This window comes from Meleagris gallopavo, chromosome 25, assembly GCF_905368555.1.
Source record: "Meleagris gallopavo chromosome 25, MGAL_WU_HG_1.1, whole genome shotgun sequence".
In the NCBI taxonomy this organism is placed as follows: domain Eukaryota; kingdom Metazoa; phylum Chordata; class Aves; order Galliformes; family Phasianidae; genus Meleagris; species Meleagris gallopavo.
Window position 1 is genome coordinate 2,493,922 of NC_139428.1, and position 21,818 is coordinate 2,515,739.

The window sequence follows — 21,818 nt, forward strand, 5'->3', positions numbered from 1 at the left end:
TCAGCACATCCATACGGTGCTACAGGGATGGAGTCCCACCAAGGGTTTAACGGCTCCACTTCCTTCACGTGCTTTGCTTCCTGCACACTCTCACTCAATATGACGACATCGCAGCCCACGGGCTCTGGGGACGTCAGCTGGATTCCACAGGTTTCCTTTCAAAAGGGAAAAATTAGAGTTGAATGAACCTCAGACACTCACAGGACAAGCGATGGATGGGACGATGCTCCCAAGTTCCACCATCGGCTGGTGGTCTCTGCTCCCACCTACACCCAGACAGGGGCACCCAGTGTTGACCACAACCAGCTCAGACATACCTACAAAGCACAAGGCAGTAAGGACCAGGGCTGAAACGTGGGCTAAGAGCACTGAAAGTCACAGTCTGTGATTTCTGTAGACACGAATTCAGCTCTTGAAGTGGTGACTTGGGTGCAAGACAGTTGGAAATAATACTGAAAATCCATTACAATCGTCACGGTCATCAATTCTTCTAGTTTAACTTGAAAATGTGGTATTTTGGAGAGCCACGAGACGCTCAAATTTAAACTCCTAAGCGTTTCCCCATAAGAATGTGGGAAATGGAGGGGGGGACACAAACCTCCTCCAAGTTTCTGTAGAATACTTCTCAACTTGTTCTACTGCTTTGCTAAGAGACTCCGCAGCCAGCAGTAACGCAAGGAGCTGAGTGCATTCCACCTGAAGTCACAACAGCACTGAAAAAACAAAGATTGAGAGCTGAATCAACTCAGACCTTGCCCAGTAGTTCAGGGCACCGCTCACGCACACAAGAAATCCTCAATAACAACAGAAAGATCTGCTTGGTAGTGAAAATATAATTTTATTTTTAACAATAGCTGCCAGCAGTACACTGGGATATCTGTAAAAGATGTTCCAGAGGGTGAAAGACAGAAGCAAACTACAACAGATCGGATCAACTCTTCAAGTATTCCCCACACCCTGTGCTGGGAGTCTCTGTAACCCATTCTGCTCCACTCCCCCCTCCCTCTATGAACACAGCAGAAGTTAGTGGCACGGGTTCTGAGGCAGATTAAACATGTTTCACTCGGGATAAAGCTTTCTTCTGAAAAAAAAAAAAAAAAAAAAAAGTTAATGGGATGCATTCAGATCGTACTCCGAGTGGCAAAGGGTGGAAAAAAACTGTTGACTGCACTTTGCCACTTTTTGTTCTCCATTGAGATAGGCATCAGCGGGTTTGGCGCAGGCATCTCCCATTTATTCATGTCTGTGCTCCTTTGATATGAAATGCTAATTTGCTACTTTAGCATAAAAACTCGATTACATCTCTCCTCTTATCATGGAACGACATGCAGCTCTCCATGGGTTCAGGCATGCCCGCCGCAGGAAAAAAAACCACCAATTTGATGGGAAAATGCAAACGTAGGAGAGCTGTGGCTGCGCCTGGCCACGAGGGCCACTGACACAGACCTGCAGGGAGCAGCAGGAGAGCTGCAGAGAGCACGGAATGTTCCAGAAGTTCCCGTGGCTCTCAGTCAACCCGTAGCTGGGTACGCACGGGGAATCTCGGAGAAGGAAAGTTTTGTTGAAAGGGAAAAGAAAGAAAATCGTGCGTATACTCTCATGTGTTCTCCCGCAGAAACCAGATGGGTTTTCTGTTCAGGGAACAGAAGTCACCTGTTTTAATGGAAAATTCAGAGTGTTTCAGCTTGGGATTAGAGCAAGTTGCTCAGCGTGCTAATACATGCAGCCAGCTTGCAAACTGGAATGCCTACTTGAAAGGGTAACTGCTTCAGAAGGGGCTAGGAGCATCATTTTAAATTTAAGCAGGGCTAGATTAATTGCTGTTTGATGAAATTAAAAATGCATTCAAAGATCAGATTGTAAACAAGTTGACAGAAGTCAAGAATTTACATAGTTATGAAAGGGTTGTTTTTTTTTTTTTAATTAATGTCGGGCTGCTGATTGGGGCCAGATGAAAGCGCTCTGCCCACACCAGACGCGAAGGCTTCGCGCCACCCCAGCGATGCTCAGAGAGCTCACCTGGGGGGAGAGCAGTGCAGTGCCCCACTGAGCTCTGCTGAAGCCACAAGGGATGGCCAACTTCTGCCCCAGCACCACACAGCTGTGCCGTAAGAAGCCAAGAGGATGCTGGGCCCTTTCACAGCTGTCACACATCACACGTTTTGGAATTACCAACCTGGCACTTGCTTGAATTGTGCCCCTAAAAGAAAGGCTCCAATGCTCAACACTGCATTGTGAGGACATAAAGCACACATTCCTTACAGCAAAAGCCTCGGCTTTGTTTACAAGTGTTCAGACAGCATCATTAAAATACTTCATGCTGAATACAGCGTATTACAATGGTCTGAAGATTGCCTGGAAAGCAGGGAGAATATATTATCAGAATATATTATCATTACAAGACAGCACGCTGCTGCTTGAGCAGGTTTGGCATTTGCGTGCATTGCTATGCAGGCAGCACGCACAACAGAAGCTGCACAGAGCTGCTCCATGCTGACATGCATGCAGGTGTGCTAAGTGCAATGGCCAACGTGCTCTTAGAAAGAGCCTCAGACAGCTCCAAGGAACGACTGGGGCTTTAAAGGGGAGCTCAGAATGTAACAAACTGATGGCATCCCTTCCTATTCTCTGTTTTGAAGGGTTAACTGTACGAGCAAGGAGCACCACAACAGGCTTTTCCAACTCTACATCAACACAAATGCTGTTATCTGACAAAAGAAGTCATCCCTTTTTCTAGATGTCACATTGCAGCAGAGACTGGACCCCTACAAAGGATCATTATGGCTGAGAAACTTCCTTCAGGGTGAGAGCGTGACATCAGAACACAGTAACTAATAAAGGGCAACGATTAATTCTTCCTAACCAGGTCGCTCTGCAGGATTTTCCTTCTGTGCCTGAACACTCCTGTATTAAGTCACTGTAAGGTCTGAGTGTATCTATGGTTTTCTTAGAAGGATGTGTAACAGGCCTTCTAATTGCCTTTATACTGCAGTTCTAGCTCTAGGAAGGCAGGACAAGGCACCACAAGCCACGTGTACAAATGCACATCTCTTACTCTACCTCTTCTACATCAAGCTAATGTCACAGGTATATAAAGTAGCAAAAGCAGGATGCTTAGAAAAGTTGGGCTTACCAAAAATAATAGTGTATAAAAGTGTTTATGTGAGGGCCTTTGTGTTATTGCAGAATGTCAAATATTCCAAGGACAACCGACCAGGAATAGCACTTTCCAGCTTCTGAAATCAGTTAAATACAAAAGTAGCTTTACAAAAAAATAGGCATTTAAGTCTAGTGTTCTTTGGAGTCGTTTATGGTGGTCTCTTAAAAATAACCGAGCCATTTATTCCATGCACCAAAATCATTCATCTGAAACAAGAAAACTATCTCCCCACTTTAGAAATACTCAAAAATTGGTTCCTAAAAAAATTGCAGTGCTATTCCTCAGTGTTGCAGTAAAAAGATTACGTATAGTAGTGCAACGATTACGATCATGCAAAGCTGCAATCCAGATGCACAGAAAGCAGTTCAGGTAAGTTTAGTGTACAGGACTGGATTCCACGCACCCTTTCTTTACAGGTGTAGCTAACAGATATCCTTTCAGATTGAAAAAAGAAAAGGGAAAGCTATAATTTAAGGCAAGTGTTATCTTTAAAGGTCACTTTAGCTTTCTTTAGGACAAACATAAAATCAAACAGCTTACAAAAGCTCCCAGGACTCCAACTCGAAGGGCTCTCAGCGTTCAGTTTTGCATCGCCCATCATTGCACTGCTATCCACCACGTACAGCAGCTACTCGTCACTAACGTTTACACATTTTGCTTATGACAGCAAAGACTTGTAAGTAAATATCACCAGAAAGACCTATACAAAATAAAGGCTCTTAACTACCAAAAAGAAAGCCACTTGAAATGCTTAAGGTGAACAGATGGCAAGCATCCAATTCTTTTGGTTTCGTGATGTTAAAGGGCATCCTGACAGGTATTCATTTGCTGCAACTCAGAATTTGGGATAAGTGTAAGCTGTCAATTGCTTTCTTGTTTCGATCTCACCACGTTCTTGAAGACACAACTAAATGTGAACTCTGCACCGTGAGCTCCTGGCTGTAGTGCACAAGCCTGGATTCAAACTTCCTGATGTTCGAGGTCATTCAAATCCAAGTTTCACGTGTGAGTCCATTCTCAACCATTACTGTGATTTCAAATCCAAGAGAATTATAATATATATGTATATATATATAAATCTATTTTAAAAGCATTGCCAAATAGTTCTCAAATGGCTTTTCTGGAGAGTAAGTTCCCTTCTATATGAAAACAGGATAGACGAACAGGTACAGCTCGATGTGTTGCACATATGACAACTGTGTTATAGATCTTCTGGAAGAGCAATAAAATCCAAAATACATAAATATTCCTTGTACCATACAGAAAGACAGTATCCCAGACCAATTTGTAGATGGGGACCAAATGTTTGCAAATAAAAGGAATGGGGGCAAGAGAACTCTTCATACTGAAGAACCCAATACCCCACAACAATAGGAACATAACTGCATTAATAATATGACTTGCCATGAAAAGAGGTAAGGAAAAACAAGCCTATAATTAAGTCTGCAAACTTTAGGTAATTACTGTACCTGGTCTATCCACCATAACTTTGAATAACTGCAAGTTCATGCAAAAAAAAAAAAAAAATTAAAAAAAATTGCTATCTTATATGAAAAGAGCAGTCTGTTAGAAGCATTGTTACGGAATACGCAAGAAGTCGTCTCTTTTTGCAAGTGCTGTTTACTTAGTGAGTCTCTTGGCTACATCACTGTAAGCTATTTCAATTTCTTTGTCTCCAGGACAGGTATTGGTGAACTCATCCCTGCTGTAAGCATTGGTCAGGTATCTCCAAATCCCCGTCATTTCCTTGGGAATCTCAAAGTTGCGATATTTTTTGGCCACCACCTGGAACAGAAGGGTTAGGTTACGAACTGACAGACTCGAAGCACTTCTCCATCCCTCCTCATTCTCTCGCTCTGTTGCTCTTCCAACACATTCATCACATTCTGCAGAACCCGTCCCTCTGGGATATGCCCAGACCCGACAGCGCGCTGCCTCACACAGCCTTTAATTCTGTCCTCACCAAGGAAAACACTCCAGCACCCAGGCAGAAGCTTAATCTGTGGCTCCATCTGCAGTACAAAACGTACAAAGGTCACTGGAAGCAGTGCGAAGAGACCAAGCCACGATTACACAGGTCCACCTCCTCTCCTGCACTTATTGTGCTACCTCCCTTCCAGCTTTCTAGACTTCCCCCCCCCAATGATCTCCCTGCATTGTTACTACGTTCTTTTCTGCTAATACTGCACTTAGATGTAGGTGGGATCCTACACACGGTGGGAAGGGGCTGGACTCCAGCATGTCACAGACCATAAGTGCTTCCCCCTCGTGCAACACCCCCAGGCCATTTACCTTCACAATGTGCAGTTTGGGCAGCAGGTTGCAGTCTGCTAGTGTCATCTCATTGCCATCCAAAAACTTGCGGGTAGAAACTGTAATATCCTCCATGCTGTTTTCATCTATCTCGTCAGGAAGGGGAGAGTTCAGGTACTCATCCAATTTCTGGAGGGTTTTCAAGAGGCCACGTTCTAAGCCTACAGAGGAAGGAGTTAAGAACAGGAAAAAGAAACCAACTACAGCAAGCAAATTTCAAAGCAAATTAACATTTGAATAGTGACACCAGATCTAAAATACAAAATCCACTTCACTGTGCTCCCCAGAACAGGTGGCACAGTGGCACAGGTGGCACAGTGGAGGACTGCTGGTACTTGCACAAATTCTGTAGCAACACCACTGCTGGTGCTGACTTGGAATTCACTTGGAACACTGAAACAGAACTGGAATCCCTTTAAATATCACACATGCACGTTATCTAAAAGTTGGTTTACACATGAGCTTGCAGCACTTTAAAACTGCTCTAACAGTGTTTATTTTTGGTTTAAAAAGTGGCTTATGTCAGTTTCTTAAGACTTTTCCTAACTGGCTTAAAGTAATTAGCATTAAGCTAAGCTATTCATTTAAACATAATCTCTTTAATGTCACATGCTCAGCTACAAGGCAGAGCTGAGCAAGCAGCCGTGGAGGTTCTGCACATACAGCAGCAGAGGGCAGCAGAACCCACAGAAACAAAAAGCATTTCTCAGCAAGAGAAAGCACAGCTGTTCTGCCACCCTGACATACACACACACACCAGAACACTCCCATTTATTGCCAGGGCAGAACAGAATGCTGGAATACCCCTGTGTTAAACTCACTGTTTCCTCCTCGGCTTCTGTAGCTGCTGTTTTTCAACTCAATGCAATAAAAAGATTGCATGGGTTGTAAATAATGCTGAGAAAACACTGCAATGTGTGCACAGCACTGACTGCAGGGACTTACCTTCGTTAGCCTCCGGTCTGGAATTTTTGATAAATGCAGAAAATTTGGCAAAAATATCCATTCCAGCAGTGTAGGACTCAGGGTGCTTTGGAGAAAGTTTCAGGTATCTAGAAAGCAAAAATCAGAATGATGGTCACCATACACCAGCTTGTAGGAAATGGCATTTTGTAAGAAACAGCCCATGCTGCCATCGAGGGAAAGTTTTAAACCCAACATCTCAGAGGCAAACAAAAGCACACTGCTGCTTTCTGAACCAAGCATTTGCCTCGAGCAGTGTTTGAAACAACCCAAGGCAACAAGAAAAGGCTCCTTCAGCAGAGCTGTGACACAGTGGAGCACAGAGGCAAAGAATGGAACACTCCTGCCTGCTTTCTGTTTGCAGGAGATTGTTCTCAAGTTAACATTCTATAGCCCCAGAAAATCACGGGCTCCAGATCCTTTAATAGAAGAGGAAGGCCTTCCACACTAAAGGCAGTGCCTGCACTTTGCCACTGCCTCGTGGCTGTAGTTTAGAACCCACACGTTTCACACTCTTGTGCTGTGTAATCTAATGATCTCAAAAAGTGCTCAGTATTTTCGACCATAAATTCCAAATACTGAGCACTCTTATCTCTGGGACTCGCTGTCATGTCCAATATAAAGAAACTGGATGTTAGAAAATTACTTTCCATTTGCATTTTGTAGTCATCAGTTCTGTGTGATCATCCACAATTCATCTGCTTACAAGTAAAAGAACTCCAAACTATTCCCAAAGCCTAATCTTCAATTTATTGATGCCAAAGAAGTTCCTAATTAGTGCAAGGAATCCCTCTAAGGCCACTCCATCTAATCTAAGGTGACACATTCTCATTTGAACACTTACTTTGGCGGAGCCAAAACTTCTTCCAGGAACTCTTCAATCTTGTTCACATCTGTTTTCACTTCACCATTGTAAGTTATAAAGGGTGGATGAGTGCCTGGAGCCAAATTCTGAAGGTCTGCTGGTTTTCTAGGATGAAATACAAAGGAATACAGAAATAAGCTTGGGAAATCCATGACAACATCCACAACTTTCCATGCTACAATCACAACAGCACTGCTGGAGGTTCCCAACTTCTTGGCAGTTCAGAAAACATATCACTATTTTTCTTTGGAAGAGCAACTTTACATCTCGATTGATGTTTTCTTACCAACAATTCATTTCAAGTGCTTAAGAAAAGCCACTTCCTTCCTACCTTTTGGGTGGGCTTTTTTTTTTTTCCCCCCCTCAAGCCAATGGTACAACGTTGGACACGCTGGCTGGGACTGGGAGATACACAACACTACACCCCCAGCATGCTTTCTCTTTCCAAGATCTGGACTACAGAGTTTATATATAGCGTAATCTGCAGGCAGAGATAATCCCCCCACTCTGCACAGAGCTTCTCTGCAAATAACCAAACCTGAAAGAGCCCTGGGTAAGAACTAGCTGTGTGCACAGTTTCCGGACAAGGTGATTTTTAAACATCACGTTTAAAAACGACATGTCTGAAGCTTCCTCCAGCAAAAATATCAATGATTTACAAATAATACCAGCACAGTGGGATGTATGTTGGATGATACCACGACTTGACCCAAGGGAAACAGAGAACCAAGCTTCAAACACTTGTTGGTTTTGCTGATGTCTCTTGCTGCTGGAAGGTTTGCTCCAGCTCCTGTTGTACCAACTCCAGCCAAGCTAAGGCTCTCTGCTCCATAAGGAATTGGTTTCTCCCTCCTGCAGTGGGGCTGGAGAGCCTCCTGGCCATGCTGTGCAGGGAAGCAGGTTGGTAACAAACAAGGCCAGCCTGAGAAAGCAGAGCTTTTGGGGACAGCACTCAAACGCTGTTAAGCAGCACAGCAACAGGTCTGTTCTAGAAACGCAGCTTTTCTTACAAGATTAAGGTCTCCTGCCACAATTTTCCCCTCCTGCCCACTGCAAGGAAGCAGCAATGGGACACAGTGCCACAGAATACTTAGGGCAGGGCTGAGCACTTGGCTGTATGTGTAAAAACTGAATAAGAAAAAGGATTTTCATTCTTAAGACGATTAAATCCCTGCTTTCAGCCAGGTGGCAGAAGTCAGATGTTAATACAAGGAATTAACCATTTTCAGTCAATTTTTAAGCTTCCACAAAGCATGAATTGTCACTGCCCTCTTACTTTTAGGATTTAAGGTTTGCCACCGGTGAAAGCATTAACTTCAGCTGAACACTTCATTTAAATACAGCTCTGTAACCCACAACAATTAAAGGAAGTCATTGTGGCTCACTTCCAGTTCTGCATTTTGCCTAGGTAACATTCCTCAAAGGGGATGTCATGTTAAAAACCAACACGGGAGGACCACCAGATTTACAGCAACACTATGACAAAAAAATATTTAACTCCAGAAACAGACTAGTCCAATAAACTAACCAAAACCTCATTTTCCACGCTCTTTTCCAAAGAATCAGAGAGCATATCCCAAGGCTTGATATGTCATGAACTCACTTGGACCGTGTGCATCTTTCAAAGAAAGCAGAGGTTAACAAAGCACAGCCCACAGAGCTGGGTCTGACTCCCCAGCAGACGTGCAACAAACCCTGGCTTACAGCAGTGTGAAGGAACACCCTTGAAAGGCTCTGAGTGCAATCTCCCTTAGCAGCCAAGCATGAATTAAGAATATTGTAGTGATGTTCACTTCAGAGATGAAATTGGGCTGTTGAAAAAGTGTTCTTTAACCACTCAAAGCAATGCCATGGTAGTTAGCACCTGCCCCAAAGCTTGCAGTGATGTTGGGAGGTAGGAGCACAGGCTTAGACACCCAGCTATCACTAGCTAACTACATGGGCAAACTCCTTAGCATCACTGTTTGGTTACAGAATAGCCACAAGCAGGCTGTGCCTTTGCCACAAACCAGAGCAACACTCATTGTTTCAATAATTTCTTGAAGATCAGGCAAAAGCCAGCCCCATATATGACACAGAATCAGAGAACTGTCTGAGTTGGAAGGGACCCTTAAAGGTCACCAGGTCCAACTCCCATGTGATACACATTGATGTCCACTCTACTGTGATTGATAACTATGGCAGCACTGAAATGAGAGCCCAAAGAGCAACGTGAAGAAAACATCAGCAGGAAACAAACCCAAACCCAACGCTGCCACCAGTTCCTAAGCAGCATTTCACGCTGCTGAAGGTGCACTCAGTCCTGGGCAGTCTTTTATATTGACTTCTCTCTTTATTTAATCTTCAGCTGCCAACTAAAAACGACACAATCAAGATGTTTAAAATAGGATTTCGAAACCCAACTGAATGCAGCCCAGCCCTGAGTGCTGCTACAAGCCCAACAATGCTCTCAGGCTGATTTATGTACTGTAACTCTGCTCGTCAGCAGCACAAATCAGATGAAATGCTGCTTCTGTGAAGGGAAAGAATAAAGGCTCTGTCTGACCACACAGAGGGAAGAAACGCGTTATTTCTTCGACAGAGCTGTAATTCCCACTTTGTTTGCCCATGTGCCCATGTTGTGTCCTCATAGGAGAACTGAGGGCTGCAAAATGTTCTCTGTGAGTGCAGTGTGATGCTCAGTGCAAGTATGGAGGGGAAAAATACATGTCACAAAGTCAATGAACCCAGACTCATTTTTTCCAGCATCCCAAGTTGTTAACTTGTGAGCTGTTACATCCAGCCCTGACCTCTGGAGCTGCACAGACAGAGCTGCTTTCACCCTTGAGTTGAAGTCACACTGAGGCTGAAGCATGCTCTGCAAGGGAACGCTGCCTTTTGGCTAGCCAAATAAATCCAGATGCAAAAAGCACACTGCTATCCACTTCTCAAACAAGTTTGCTTTCCTATAACAGGATAAAAAAACAACACAGTAATTAGCTTGAACAATGGATTTGTGAAATCAGTTTCCTATGACAACATTAGAAGTGCTAAAGCAGAGCCTATCCAGCACTTATCACATTCTGGTAATGCTAACAGGGGACAAGCCACCATAAAACATTTCCATTCAAGCAGCTGGCATTCTGCAGTGCACTGCAATGGGGTATGAAACCATCCAGAACGGTTCTGTTTGTGTCTCCCTCTTCCAAAGCTTTATTAAAGTTTGCATCACCCTCTATTCAAACCTGAACCAGCCTCAGTGCTCCATCCTTCACCAGATGTTCAGTGTGCACCAAAATACAGAGCTCATCTGACCTATTCCTGCACTCATTCTGTGCTTTCCCCATCCAACAAGAATTACATCTGCAGTAATACCCCACGTTGGCCAGAGAGCATCTTAAAGCTGCAAACAATGGACAAAAGCTGCTCTTTTTTATCCTCTGTTGGAGTGGTCTGCCTCAGCCTTATGGCAGAGAATTAGGTAATACTGGTAATTGAAAACCAGCATTGTCAGAGTCAAAACGGAGGGGAGAGTGGAGGATGCGTTGTTTCTTGAAGCAAAAGCAAACCAAGTCAGTCCCTTCAAAACCAGATTAAAAGAAGAGAGCAAGTCCAGCGAGATTCACACATTTTACACTCAGTTCTTTGGAGAATGCTGCATTCCTATTGGCTTTACTTCCAAAAATAAGCTTTGTGTGCACGAGCAGTTTCTCCTCTCCAGAGAGTTCAGTCCCTGACGTCACACTGGTGCTGTGCAAACACTGTTCCCACCAGAGAGAAGCAGACCTCTGCTGAATGGTGCATTGCTACTTCTAATAAAAGTACACCCAACCTCAGTAAACTGAGATTCCTCCATTCCCATTTCTCTCTTCTCACCAATTCAGGTATTCCTCCCATAGATACAGAAGTTTCAGCTCAGGTGACTTGCAGCACTGTGCCATTCCTATATTCCCACTGCATGATAACCAACCTCACCTTAACATCCTTAAAGAGAAGGGTGGCTGCATGTTATTATTTGTGACAGTTATCCAGAATCCATTGGCTATTGGATCAAAGTTGCAGCCTGCAATGCTCTGCTTGCAGAGACCCCATGTTACTGATCAGCTTTACAGGAGAAGAACAGAGGAAGTTTTTCACCCAGAAGGTGGTGAGGCACTGGAACAGGTTGCCCAAGGAGGTTGCGGATGCCCCATTCCTGGAGGCATTCAAGGCCAGGCTGGATGTGGATCTGGGCAGCCTGGGCTGCTGGTTGGCGACCTGCACACAGCAGGGGGTTGAAATCATTCTATGACTCTATGAGTGTGATATAATTATAGACACTACTAACATTTACACCATGGTTGTTGCTTAGTATTTCTAAGGATTATATATATATTATGTTTCAGAAAACAAGCCATGCAAGACTTCGAAGCCCCACACAAACGCTGTACTCTTGCTCCTGAGATGCACCAAGCATTCCTTACCTCTTCAGGTCAACTGTTGTGACACTGAACACCACTCCCTTCAGCCAAAGGATCATGAAGAGCCTCTGTGAGAAAGGGCAGTTTCCTATGCTTTCCCCGTCGCTGCCAGCCTGCAGGAGAGAGAGAGAGCAGATCACAGCTGTTACAAGTGCCATAGTGCCACATACACAGGTATACTCAAAGCTCTTCGTGTAGAGACAGACTCAGTAGCAAATCATGGACATTGCTGCCTGCACATCATTAGCTCTCCCAAAGAGCAGAGCACACAGCAGGAACACTCCCAATGCACTGAACAGAGCACTCAAAGGTACCCCCATACAACGCACAAAGATAAGCACCCTCAGAGCATACAACACACTTCACATATTGGGCCTCTGTTATTTTATTTCTGTGTTTTCCTCTTGGATCTTCCCACCACGTTGTTTTGGTAGCAGATATACCTACGACTGCAGTGCAATTCACCCCGAGCAGCCGCACATTCAACAGCAATTTTCCAACATCTTTTGTTGGATTGATTCCTTCGTCTCCCCCCAGGCACAGTAATTAATTACAGCCATCTTCCAGTCCATTGCTCATCTCACTGCATGGCACTGCAGCGAGCCAACTGCAAGCAGCAGCTCCAAATCTTGGCTGTACCAACGGCTGTTACAAGGAAGAACAGAGCTGTGCACACTGGAACTTTGCTGCTCATATTCCAAAGACATTTTTTAATAGGAAACTTATCAACAAGTGCTGCCACAAGAAAGGTTATTGTATAACAGCAGTGAGCAACCCCAGGGCAGCTGGCCATGGCACACATCCCATCGCTGCCCTGACAGTGCAGTGTGTAGAGCTGAGCTGGAAAATCTGAGTTTTCAGCGGGATGGAAGCAGACAGTGGAAACCTTGAGTGCTGTTGTAAAGTCTGAGCCCTGGTTCAGGAGTTGAGACTGCTGTATATATATAAAAAAAAAACTACAGGATTTTGTGTATTATTATCAGAAGACTTCCAAGAATGATTTCAATCAGCCTGGTCTTGAGACATGTGCTGATTCCTCCACTGCTGCTGTTATTAGACTGTACTGTAGGACACACTGCCTGTCCTCCTCTGACACAGTGCACCAAACAACGATGTGAAATGCAGGGCAGATGACTGGAAGGGCTGAATGCAAAGCCTGGGCAATGGCTGGTGGAGGTCCATTTAAAGAGAAGCAGAGTAAGGTTTGGGCACTCACCAAAGGAATTGCTTTTTCTCCAGCTCTCTGCCAGTTCCCAGCCATTGAGAGGGGCCCCAGTGGGGAGAGCACAGACTGTGCAAGTGACAGAGTGAGCAGCAGCACTTCCAAAGGGCAGGGAAAGAAGAAAGCTTTTCATCCAAAGTGTCTCAAAAAGATCTTTTACCTTTAAAAAATTCAAATGCCTTTCAGCAGGGAAGTTCCACCAGAACAGGAGGATTCAAACTGACTTCTGCCGCCCTCAATTCGTGCTTTGTTGCAGACAATGTACAGCCATTTTTCTTCAAACCATTGCCACTTCCACTAATGAACGTTTGAAGAAGGAAAGTTGTGCAGGGGTTTGTGCTTGCTTTTTGCTTTGCATACATCATAAACTGATGAAAGAGAGCAGCCAGCCTGGGCACTCAGCTCAATGCACACCTTTCTCTTGTGCATACAACCACTGTAAGGATGGAGCTGCTGCACAATGAGTGTATTCCTGCTTCCCACCATTCCACCCTAAGTAATATATCTATATACCTATCTCTATGCATATATATTACTTCCCAGACTAATTTACACCGTGGAGCAGAAATGATTCTGTGATACAGAACCTATCTCAGCCTTCAATTGCGAGCAAGCACGACGCCAGGCTCAGCCCACAGTTCCACCCTTAAGGACGCAGAGCTCTGCTCACTCATCTTTAATTCAGCACTTCTGACACCGAAGCCAGCCAGCAGAGCTAGCTAATACAACACATGCTGCTGAGGTCTCATCTCACCTGCACCCACGTCTTCTTTATCTCCACAGGATTATATTATTTCCAGGGGAAGGCTGAAGGATCACAGCTGAAATAAAGCACTCTACAATTCAAGGAGCGGAGCGGCTTGTTGCGCTACAAGTGAAATCTTGGGCCATCTGGAACCCAAAGCAAAACTGCTTTGGGAACAAAAAATAGTCGGGACTTTATGGCACAGCACAGAACCACGGCCTTCAGCAAAGCCCATTTTCCTAAGCCAATGCCAAAGCAATTCCAATGAGGACCAAAAAAGGCCAAACACATCCATGCCATAATACCGACTCGTACTGAAACTTTTCTTCTCTCCCAGCATGAGCATAATATTCAAAATGACCAAGCAATTTGATAGCATCTACTTCTGTTTGAGCATTATGGGCTTCTTAGATTGCTTGAATCAGAAAAAAAAAAAAAAGAAAAAGAAAAGCCCACCAACCAACAGCAACTTTAACTAAACGGAATGCATTTCCAAAGCTGCAACTGAACAGCTTAACAAAGCACAGACTTTTCTATCTGCATTCAAAGAGTTGTCCCACTTCTGCTCCAAAAAGTCCCAAGTTATTCTGAGCACATACTGGAAAAGGAATGCAGTCAGAACGCCAAGAAACTTCTGGCTTCAATGCTCTTGAGGCAAGGGATTCTGCTTTGTAAGTGCTTGCCCAAGAGGCCCGTTCCCATCTTCCTGCATTGGATGCAGCAGGAGCTGCTGCTCAGACCTCCATGCTGCGTCACTGGGAGCAGCACCGTGCTGCCAAGGCAATGCATTGCTTCTTGGGACACGCATGGACTTCTCCTGCAGGGAGATGGGCTGCCCAATTTCTCTGCAAGAGCTGCTTCAGAGCCATTTTCTCCACTGGAAGTTCAAGCAAACAGACTAAAAAATAATAATAATAAAAGATCGGTCTTGAATTCAGCAATCCGTATCTCAGATTTAACTAAGAAAATACTATGCTGGGAAGATGACATGAGAAAAGCAGCACGATGCATGCCCATGGCCCCAAAGAGCAGATAACAATCGCTCCTGCATGTTTCATGAGCAGTGAGCTCATCCAAAAAATAAGCAAATAATCCCATACGGAGCAGTGTTTTTAAAGGAAACTGTTTATGGGGGACTAACAAAGTGATCCAAGCGAAAAACACACAGCAGCTCAAAGCCCAGGGGTGGAAACGCAGAGAGGAGCGGTCCAGCGTTCCCCACGTAATACAGAGAACAGCCCAGCAGTATCAGCCTCAATCCTTCCAGCTCAGCTCCAGCCTTTATCTCACCAAGCTGGATAAACAGAATTCCGTGCTGCTTGCAGGGCAAGGCTTGCAGATAAGATGTGCAGGAGGAGGGGTGGGCGGGCACCATCTGGGGCAGAGCAGTAGGACAGCACAAGTGATCCCCATATGAGCTGTATCGATGAGCACAACCCCTCTCTTCAACCTTTATATGGGAACTTAAAGCTTGGTAACACTCCACCTGGTTAATTGTGCTCATACCTGGAACGATCTGCCAATACAGAAGTCTGTGATGATTAATTTGTGGTTTCCATATGATGATCGTCACCCACCCCACCCAGGGGAAAAGCAACCTTAGCACCGCTGGCTCTTGGTGAGCTGCGTAATCTTCACTTGGTTTATCACCAATTTCCACATCAGCCAACATCCACGTAAACCCCAGGAGCATTTCAAAATGAATGAATGAACAAACGGAGCTCCCTGCGAGGACCAGAGCTCTGAATATCACACCAGGAACGGAAACGTTTATCAGCCCATCCAAACAGCTCCTCCAGTCACTGCTGTGTCACACATCTGACTCGCACAGCAGTGACCATTTTAGGATGAAGCTGTATTTAGCCTTGTGATGCCACTCCTATCCAAATTATTAGCAGATTTGTCTTGGACAGCTTTGTGCAGCTCTTGCTTATCGCTACCTGATTTTTAGCACAAAGCTTTTGGGAAAAAAAAGCTGTGGGATTTTCAGGATGTATGAAAGTAACTTTGTGATTCAATTGAAATTAATTAAGTGCTTTATGATCTTTGGAGAAAAGACATTATCCCACGTTCATCCTTTGGGAGAATCAGTTCAAAACGTGCATTAAATACTATCCATCACTTTCTTCAGTGGAGAAATCAGCTTGATGTCATGAATACAACAACGTGGGGTTATTATAGATGGCTCACACGTGAGTTTCTCCTGATCTGATGTAGGAAAAATAAGCAAGCTCACCTTTTCCACGCCTTTTCACCAAGGCAATACATTTAACAAAGTGATTCAGCTGTAACAAACCCAGATAAGACAAACGTGTCCAAATCCGCTGAAATTTGCTATGACATATTCTTGCAATATTAAGTAGGAAACTGCCAATTAGGCTGTTGAGTATTCAGTACTATGAGTTTCTCTATAGAAAATCCATCACCGGGGAGTTCCAACGTGTGAAAGCAGCAACACAGCTAAAAACCAACTGCCAGAAAACCAAACCAGAGAGAAAACATCCATAGCCATGGAAGAGAACTGCCTAGCAATGAAAACATTGCTCAAATTCTCAAAACTCACTGAAGCAGAGCTACAGTTCTGATCGGTACCCCCTGCTAACAGGGCACTCAAATGCTCCAGCAAGGAGAAAACATCGTCTCAGGCTGAAATAGGAGTTGGAATCTTGATTCTGGAGCTGCTAAAGCATGAGGGTTTGCAGGAATGCTTGCTTGCTGTTGCTTCTGGTCCCAGTGCCATCCATGAGCGTGTCCCACATCCCTCAGCACCAGGATCCCAGCTCCTCGTTTGCAGAGCAGAGCTTCCTCCTTCAGGACGCTGCCTCATCTCATTAGGATCCAGCACAGTGTGTCACACTAGGGCAGCTAAAACATCACTTTGAAGGATTACAGCAATGTACTTGTGCTTTCTTTCACTTATTTTTAGACAAAACCACGCAAAAACCTATTTCCTTCATTTAAAAATAGCAGCCCTCCAAAGCACAGACCAAAGTCTAGCCAAAATAGTCATTCTTTAACGGAGCCAAAAAGCTCTGAAGCCGATCCAGTAGCACTGACTGATCTCATTAGCTCTTCCCATGAAAATACACAGATATGACTTCACTCCTGGATTACACTCCTATATATAGTTTATACCTAATATGGACATTCAGTGCACAGAACGCAGTCATTTCCTCTCCTCACACAGAGCTCCTTGCCCTTTGTCTGGCCAACAATACGAGGAATCAGCCTGAACTCCTGGAGAACTCACACACAAAGAAGGCTGTAATTAATAGCAGCTTAGCTTATGCTTTTAACTTCTGCATAAACAAACACAGCATTCTAAGCTCTAAAAATCAGACTGTGTTGGACCTGAGCTGGGAAAAAAAAAAAATAAGAAATCAAAACAAGCTTAAAGAAATTAACCATTATCTTTTAGAGGAAAAGAACAACATTCCGAGTAAAGAATTTACAGCCCTTGACGTCAAGGTCCTGTTTAAGCTCCTGTGGAGACAAAGTGGTTCTGTTTGGGGGTGTTTTAACTGTTAAGTGTTGGTGCAGAAGAGTGCAGGCCTCGTGTTGTTGCACTGCACAGAATGGTTCGTGTGACAGAAGCCAAAAGGTTTGTGGGAGAAAATGGAGCTCCCAGATCTCTTCCCCTTTTATAAAGCGCACTGAAGTTTGCGCTTGCAACCCCTGAGTGCAAAGTCCACCAGAGCACTGCTTTAGCTGAAAGTCCGATGAACTCCCTGGCTGGGCTCCCAGAGACAACACAGCCCTCAAAATCTGCGAGTTGGTGGTGAAAGAGAGCTGCAGACCCACAGCTCTGTGCCCACCCAGAGCCCCTCCGCCACACCAGGCCGTGCCCAGTGCAGCACAGATTACCACACCTCCACACAGCCATTCCTCACCTCCGCCCGCCGCCTCTCAGCCATCAGCTATCTTGACCTCCCAACAGGCCAGCTCTTTTAAGAGGATTCACATTCTCAGTTATTTCCACTCAGTCACAAGCAGCACCTCTCCCTTCAGGCCCACGGGCGCGGAGCTGCATCCCTCACCACGGCACCGGAGCCCACAACACACTCCTGCAGCCATGGCTTCCACCATCAGCAGATCCTGACCAAAAAAACACCCCTCCTCTGTGCCATCCTTGGCATCCTTGGAATTACGGCTAGATGTTTTCTAGGCCTGCTTCCCACTGCTTTGCTGTCTGAAGGAGGTAAAAGCTTCCAGTCCAGCACAGGGCATACCCCAATGGCCATGCAGCAGCTCACAGGGATGCATGCACACAGCAAAGCACTCACTGGACAGGCTGAGATGTTCTCAGGTGCTGAAGTTGTTGCATTAAAACCTCCAAATGGTGATCTTGTGCATAAGGAAGAGCCTCACCTAACAGGATTATCAAGAGGCCTGCCCCTGAGAGGAGCACTGCTGGGAAACGATGCTGTGCCTCCAGCTTTGCTGCTTCCTCCTATTGATGAGCTGTAATTCAGACAAAGCACACTTTGGTGTGCACCCCCTCCTGCCATGAGCTCAGTGTGAACAGGCCTACATCCCACAACACAAAGAGCTCACCTGCCAAATTCCCGTGTGGTTCACAACCGCTGGGAGTTTGTGAAGGATATTTATTAAACGTGAATTCACAGCTGTTTTCTGCAGAGCAAACCGTGTGCCGCACACTGAAACTATCTCGTTTTCAAAACAGGTGCCCAATTTCTCAACGACACCCCATAGAAAGCTGCCAGATACCCAAGGTCTAATTAATTGACGAGTATGCACATGCTGCACGGGTGAAGATGGTATATTCCTTAGCAATCACCTACATCTACTGCATCCCAGTGCCTCCTGCCAGCAGACAGACGACCACAGACTTCCTGTTGGTTGGGTTTTCCTTCTCACACACCTGCTGTCACCTTGCTATTAGCAGCACTGATCCCTCCCTGCCCTCTGGGATGCCAAAGGCCGCACTGCGGGCAGCTTCCATCCCCACCTCCTTTGTACACAGGCTCCGTCCTGTGGTTTCCACAGATGAGTTGTCCTGTTTGACCAAAGCAGTTGGGCACGCTTTTTATTTACAGTGAAAATCCACATTTGATCTCCTAAATTGCAATCGTAACTGGGCTGTGTGCATTATATTCAGATCATAACGCCTGAGTTTGTGGCAATGTGGTCTTCACTGCTCTGCAATGCCACCAGGGCATATCATCAAGCCTCCCCATTAATAATACATGCACACATACGAGGAAACAAAATGAAATCCGACACATCACTGGGTTCCTCTACCAGCTCTCAGAGGAAAGACTCGAAAAATATCTGCACTTAGTTTTAAAGGGGCCCCATGGAACAGCTCCTCAAGTTAATCATTATGAGCCCAAGGAACACATTATTACCTCCATCCCAGCACCATAACAGAAAGCGTTTCCTTACTTCAGTCCCCCTCTGCACATCCTCCATCACAGCCTATGAAAACACCATTACAACAGACAGCCCAAAGGTGCAGCGGGCATCAAGCAGCCCCATACACCCACGACTAAAGGCTCACTGCGTGCCCACCTCACAGGGTTAACAACGTTCAACCCCCACACCTTAGGCACGAAGCCAAGCAGCTCCCCCTGCTCCACAATTCTGCTCGCCCAGCTTTAACCATTGCCTGCTGCAATCCCCTGCGCTCAGGCCACGCAGTTGCTGCCCTTCTTCAGCTGCAGACATTTGGCACAGATTTCTCCCCTTGGTCACAAAGTCCTTCTGCTGCCCCATCGGAACAGCTGCTGGCTGACAGTGCTGGGGCAGAACCGAGAGCCCACGTGCTGTGCAATGCAGAGAACTTCAAACAAACCCTTTCTAACTCTCGCTCAGGCTGCCAGACTGTTCCCAGAACCAGCAGAAAGCTGTGAAACAAACACAGACGCTGCGCTTCCCATTGATAAAAAGAGATTAAACCAAAAATCTAGCGCTCCTCAAGGAAGACACCATGAGTGTCTTTCATTACGCTGCATGCATTTGCATGGAGGGATGAGCTTGGCAAGACGGACAGCAAACAAAAACCACTGCTGCCATAAGGCTGAACAGCATCGGTGCAGCGTGGGACAGGCAGCAACGCCCAGCAACAACTGCCGGGGCGGCTTTGGGGTGGAGGTGTTCTTCCTTTGCAGGATTTTCCAGGGAAACAACCCTTACCTGAAGAGCACGAAGGCCAACAAATCCAAATGCTTCCTAAGCTGAACCCTGTCCCGAAGGCAGGCAGCTCACAGCACTGCAGAAAGGCTTCCTCCAGGGAGATGGCATGGGCTGGTCCTGCTGAGCACAGCCCTCATACACCCGTGCTGGTAAAGTTTCAGCCAAGGGTGATGGAAACGCTCCCTGCTTTTTCCCTTTCATAGACACCAACATCTTTACTGGTCCAACACCGAGCAGAATCCACGCATTTTTGCTTAAAAAGTGATTCTGCTTTCTTTCACACACGAAACGCCCCTTGCACAGCAAACTCACAGCCCGAAAACGGCAACACCCGACCCGCTGCAAGTCCCGGCGGTGACACGGAACTCGGGGCGGTGACACCGAACGCTTCCCGACAACCGGAGGCGCCGCATCGCCGCGTTACGGCACCGTTCGGAAAATTCAACGCGAGCACCGAGGCGCTTTGTTTCTGGGGCGGCACTATTCAAAGCAGCCCGGAGCAGAAAGAACGCGGGCATCGGTACTTCTGACACCGAACGGAACAGCGGAGCGGCACCGCCGGGCCCCGCAGGACGGGAAGCGTCGCGTTACTTCGGATTCCGACGGCCGACGGGGCCGATAGGACCGACGGGGCCGCTCGCCTCGCCCCGCCCATCCCGGCCCTTTGTGCGCGGCCGCCCCGCGCGGCGCCACGGGCGTCACCCGCCGCCGCCCCGCGCCCCCGCGGCGCTCCCGGCGCGCAGCCCAGGACGGGGAACGGCGGCTGGGGGCGGGAGGAGCGCGGCGGGGAGAGCGAGCGAGCGGGCGGCTAACGGCCGGAGCGCCCCGAGCCGCACCCGGACCGTACCTTAACGAAGAGCTCGATGACGGGTTCCTTATCGCCTTCCTTCAGCCCATTGACCGGCACGGACAGCGCCATGCTGCAACCGTCGCCGCCTCTCGCCTCACCCGCTGCCGCCGCCGGGACGGGACCGCCGCCGTTCGCCTCGCCCGCGCCGCGCGACTGCGGCCCGACCCGCCCCGCGCTACAACGCACAGCGCCCCGGGGCTCGGAATGGGGGCGGAGCCAGAACAGGGAGCGTGACCTGATTGGAGGCGGTCACAGAAAGGGGGCGGGGACAACGGTGTGGGAGCGCGACTGAACTCGGGGGCGGTTAGCGCTGTGAAGCGAGCGGGGGTTAACTACGAGGTGGGCGGGACACGGCGAAGGTAAGGCGTGGTTAACGCAAATATAGGCTGGGCTGCTGTGTTGCGGGCGGGGCTGTTCGACTATGTGGGCGGGGCTGACGTAGGTGTGGGCGGAGCTAAAAGGGCCGGGCGGGGGCAGCGCTCGGGGCGTCTCGGTGGGCGCGGGCGGCTGAGCTCATCGCTGGGCTCGGCTCTGTGCGCGCCGCCGGGCGGGGGGAGAGCGAGGGGCGGGGAGCTGAGCTTCAGCCTAGTTTCTGCCGAGCTATTCAGGCCAAGGGCTGAGGAGCCGGGCAGAAAATGCGCAGGAGATTTGGGAGGAGCGGCGGAATGAAATTAAACCCTGCGCCCTTTTCCAGTATTTTCCTCAAAATAGCGCATTCCGGCTCTTCGCAGCTCTCTCCGCCGGCGGGAGGTTTTCCTGTTTGTTTTACAGAGTCCAAGGAACCGCTGTGACTCACGGGGTGGGACAGCCGGCGCGGGGTGGAGGTGCCGCCGTAACCAAACAGCTCCCGGCCCTGCCCGGGAACCTCCGCCTGCAATTAATGGCAGAACTGTGCCACAAAGGCCGCCTTCATCAGAGCAGGGCTGGGAGGGGGCAGGGGGGACGCATCGAGCCGCAGCACACAGCTGGGTGGTGGGAGCTGTGCCCTCACTGCCGCCCAAAGGGGCCCTGAGGCTCCCACAGCCACCAGCTCCGCTCCGGCCCTCCTCTGCCAACAGCCCCAAACTCACTCGTGGGCTTTGTCACACCGGGGGGGCGGGGGTTG

The 21,818-nt window shown here is 47.2% G+C and overlaps 1 protein-coding gene across 1 annotated transcript; it reads right to left on the reverse strand.

Moving 5' to 3' along the window:
• Positions 1-818: 818 nt before the first annotated feature.
• Positions 819-20,935, reverse strand: CLIC4 (CLIC family member 4). Its single transcript, XM_085209017.1, has 6 exons — positions 20,711-20,935; positions 11,744-11,853; positions 7,281-7,406; positions 6,419-6,525; positions 5,453-5,634; positions 819-4,945 (listed from the first exon to the last, which is right to left on the reverse strand). The coding sequence occupies exons 1-6, from the start codon at positions 20,780-20,782 to the stop codon at positions 4,781-4,783; spliced, it is 762 nt and encodes a 253-aa protein (XP_085065143.1). The 5' UTR covers positions 20,783-20,935; the 3' UTR covers positions 819-4,780.
• Between the last annotated feature and the right edge of the window lie 883 nt (positions 20,936-21,818).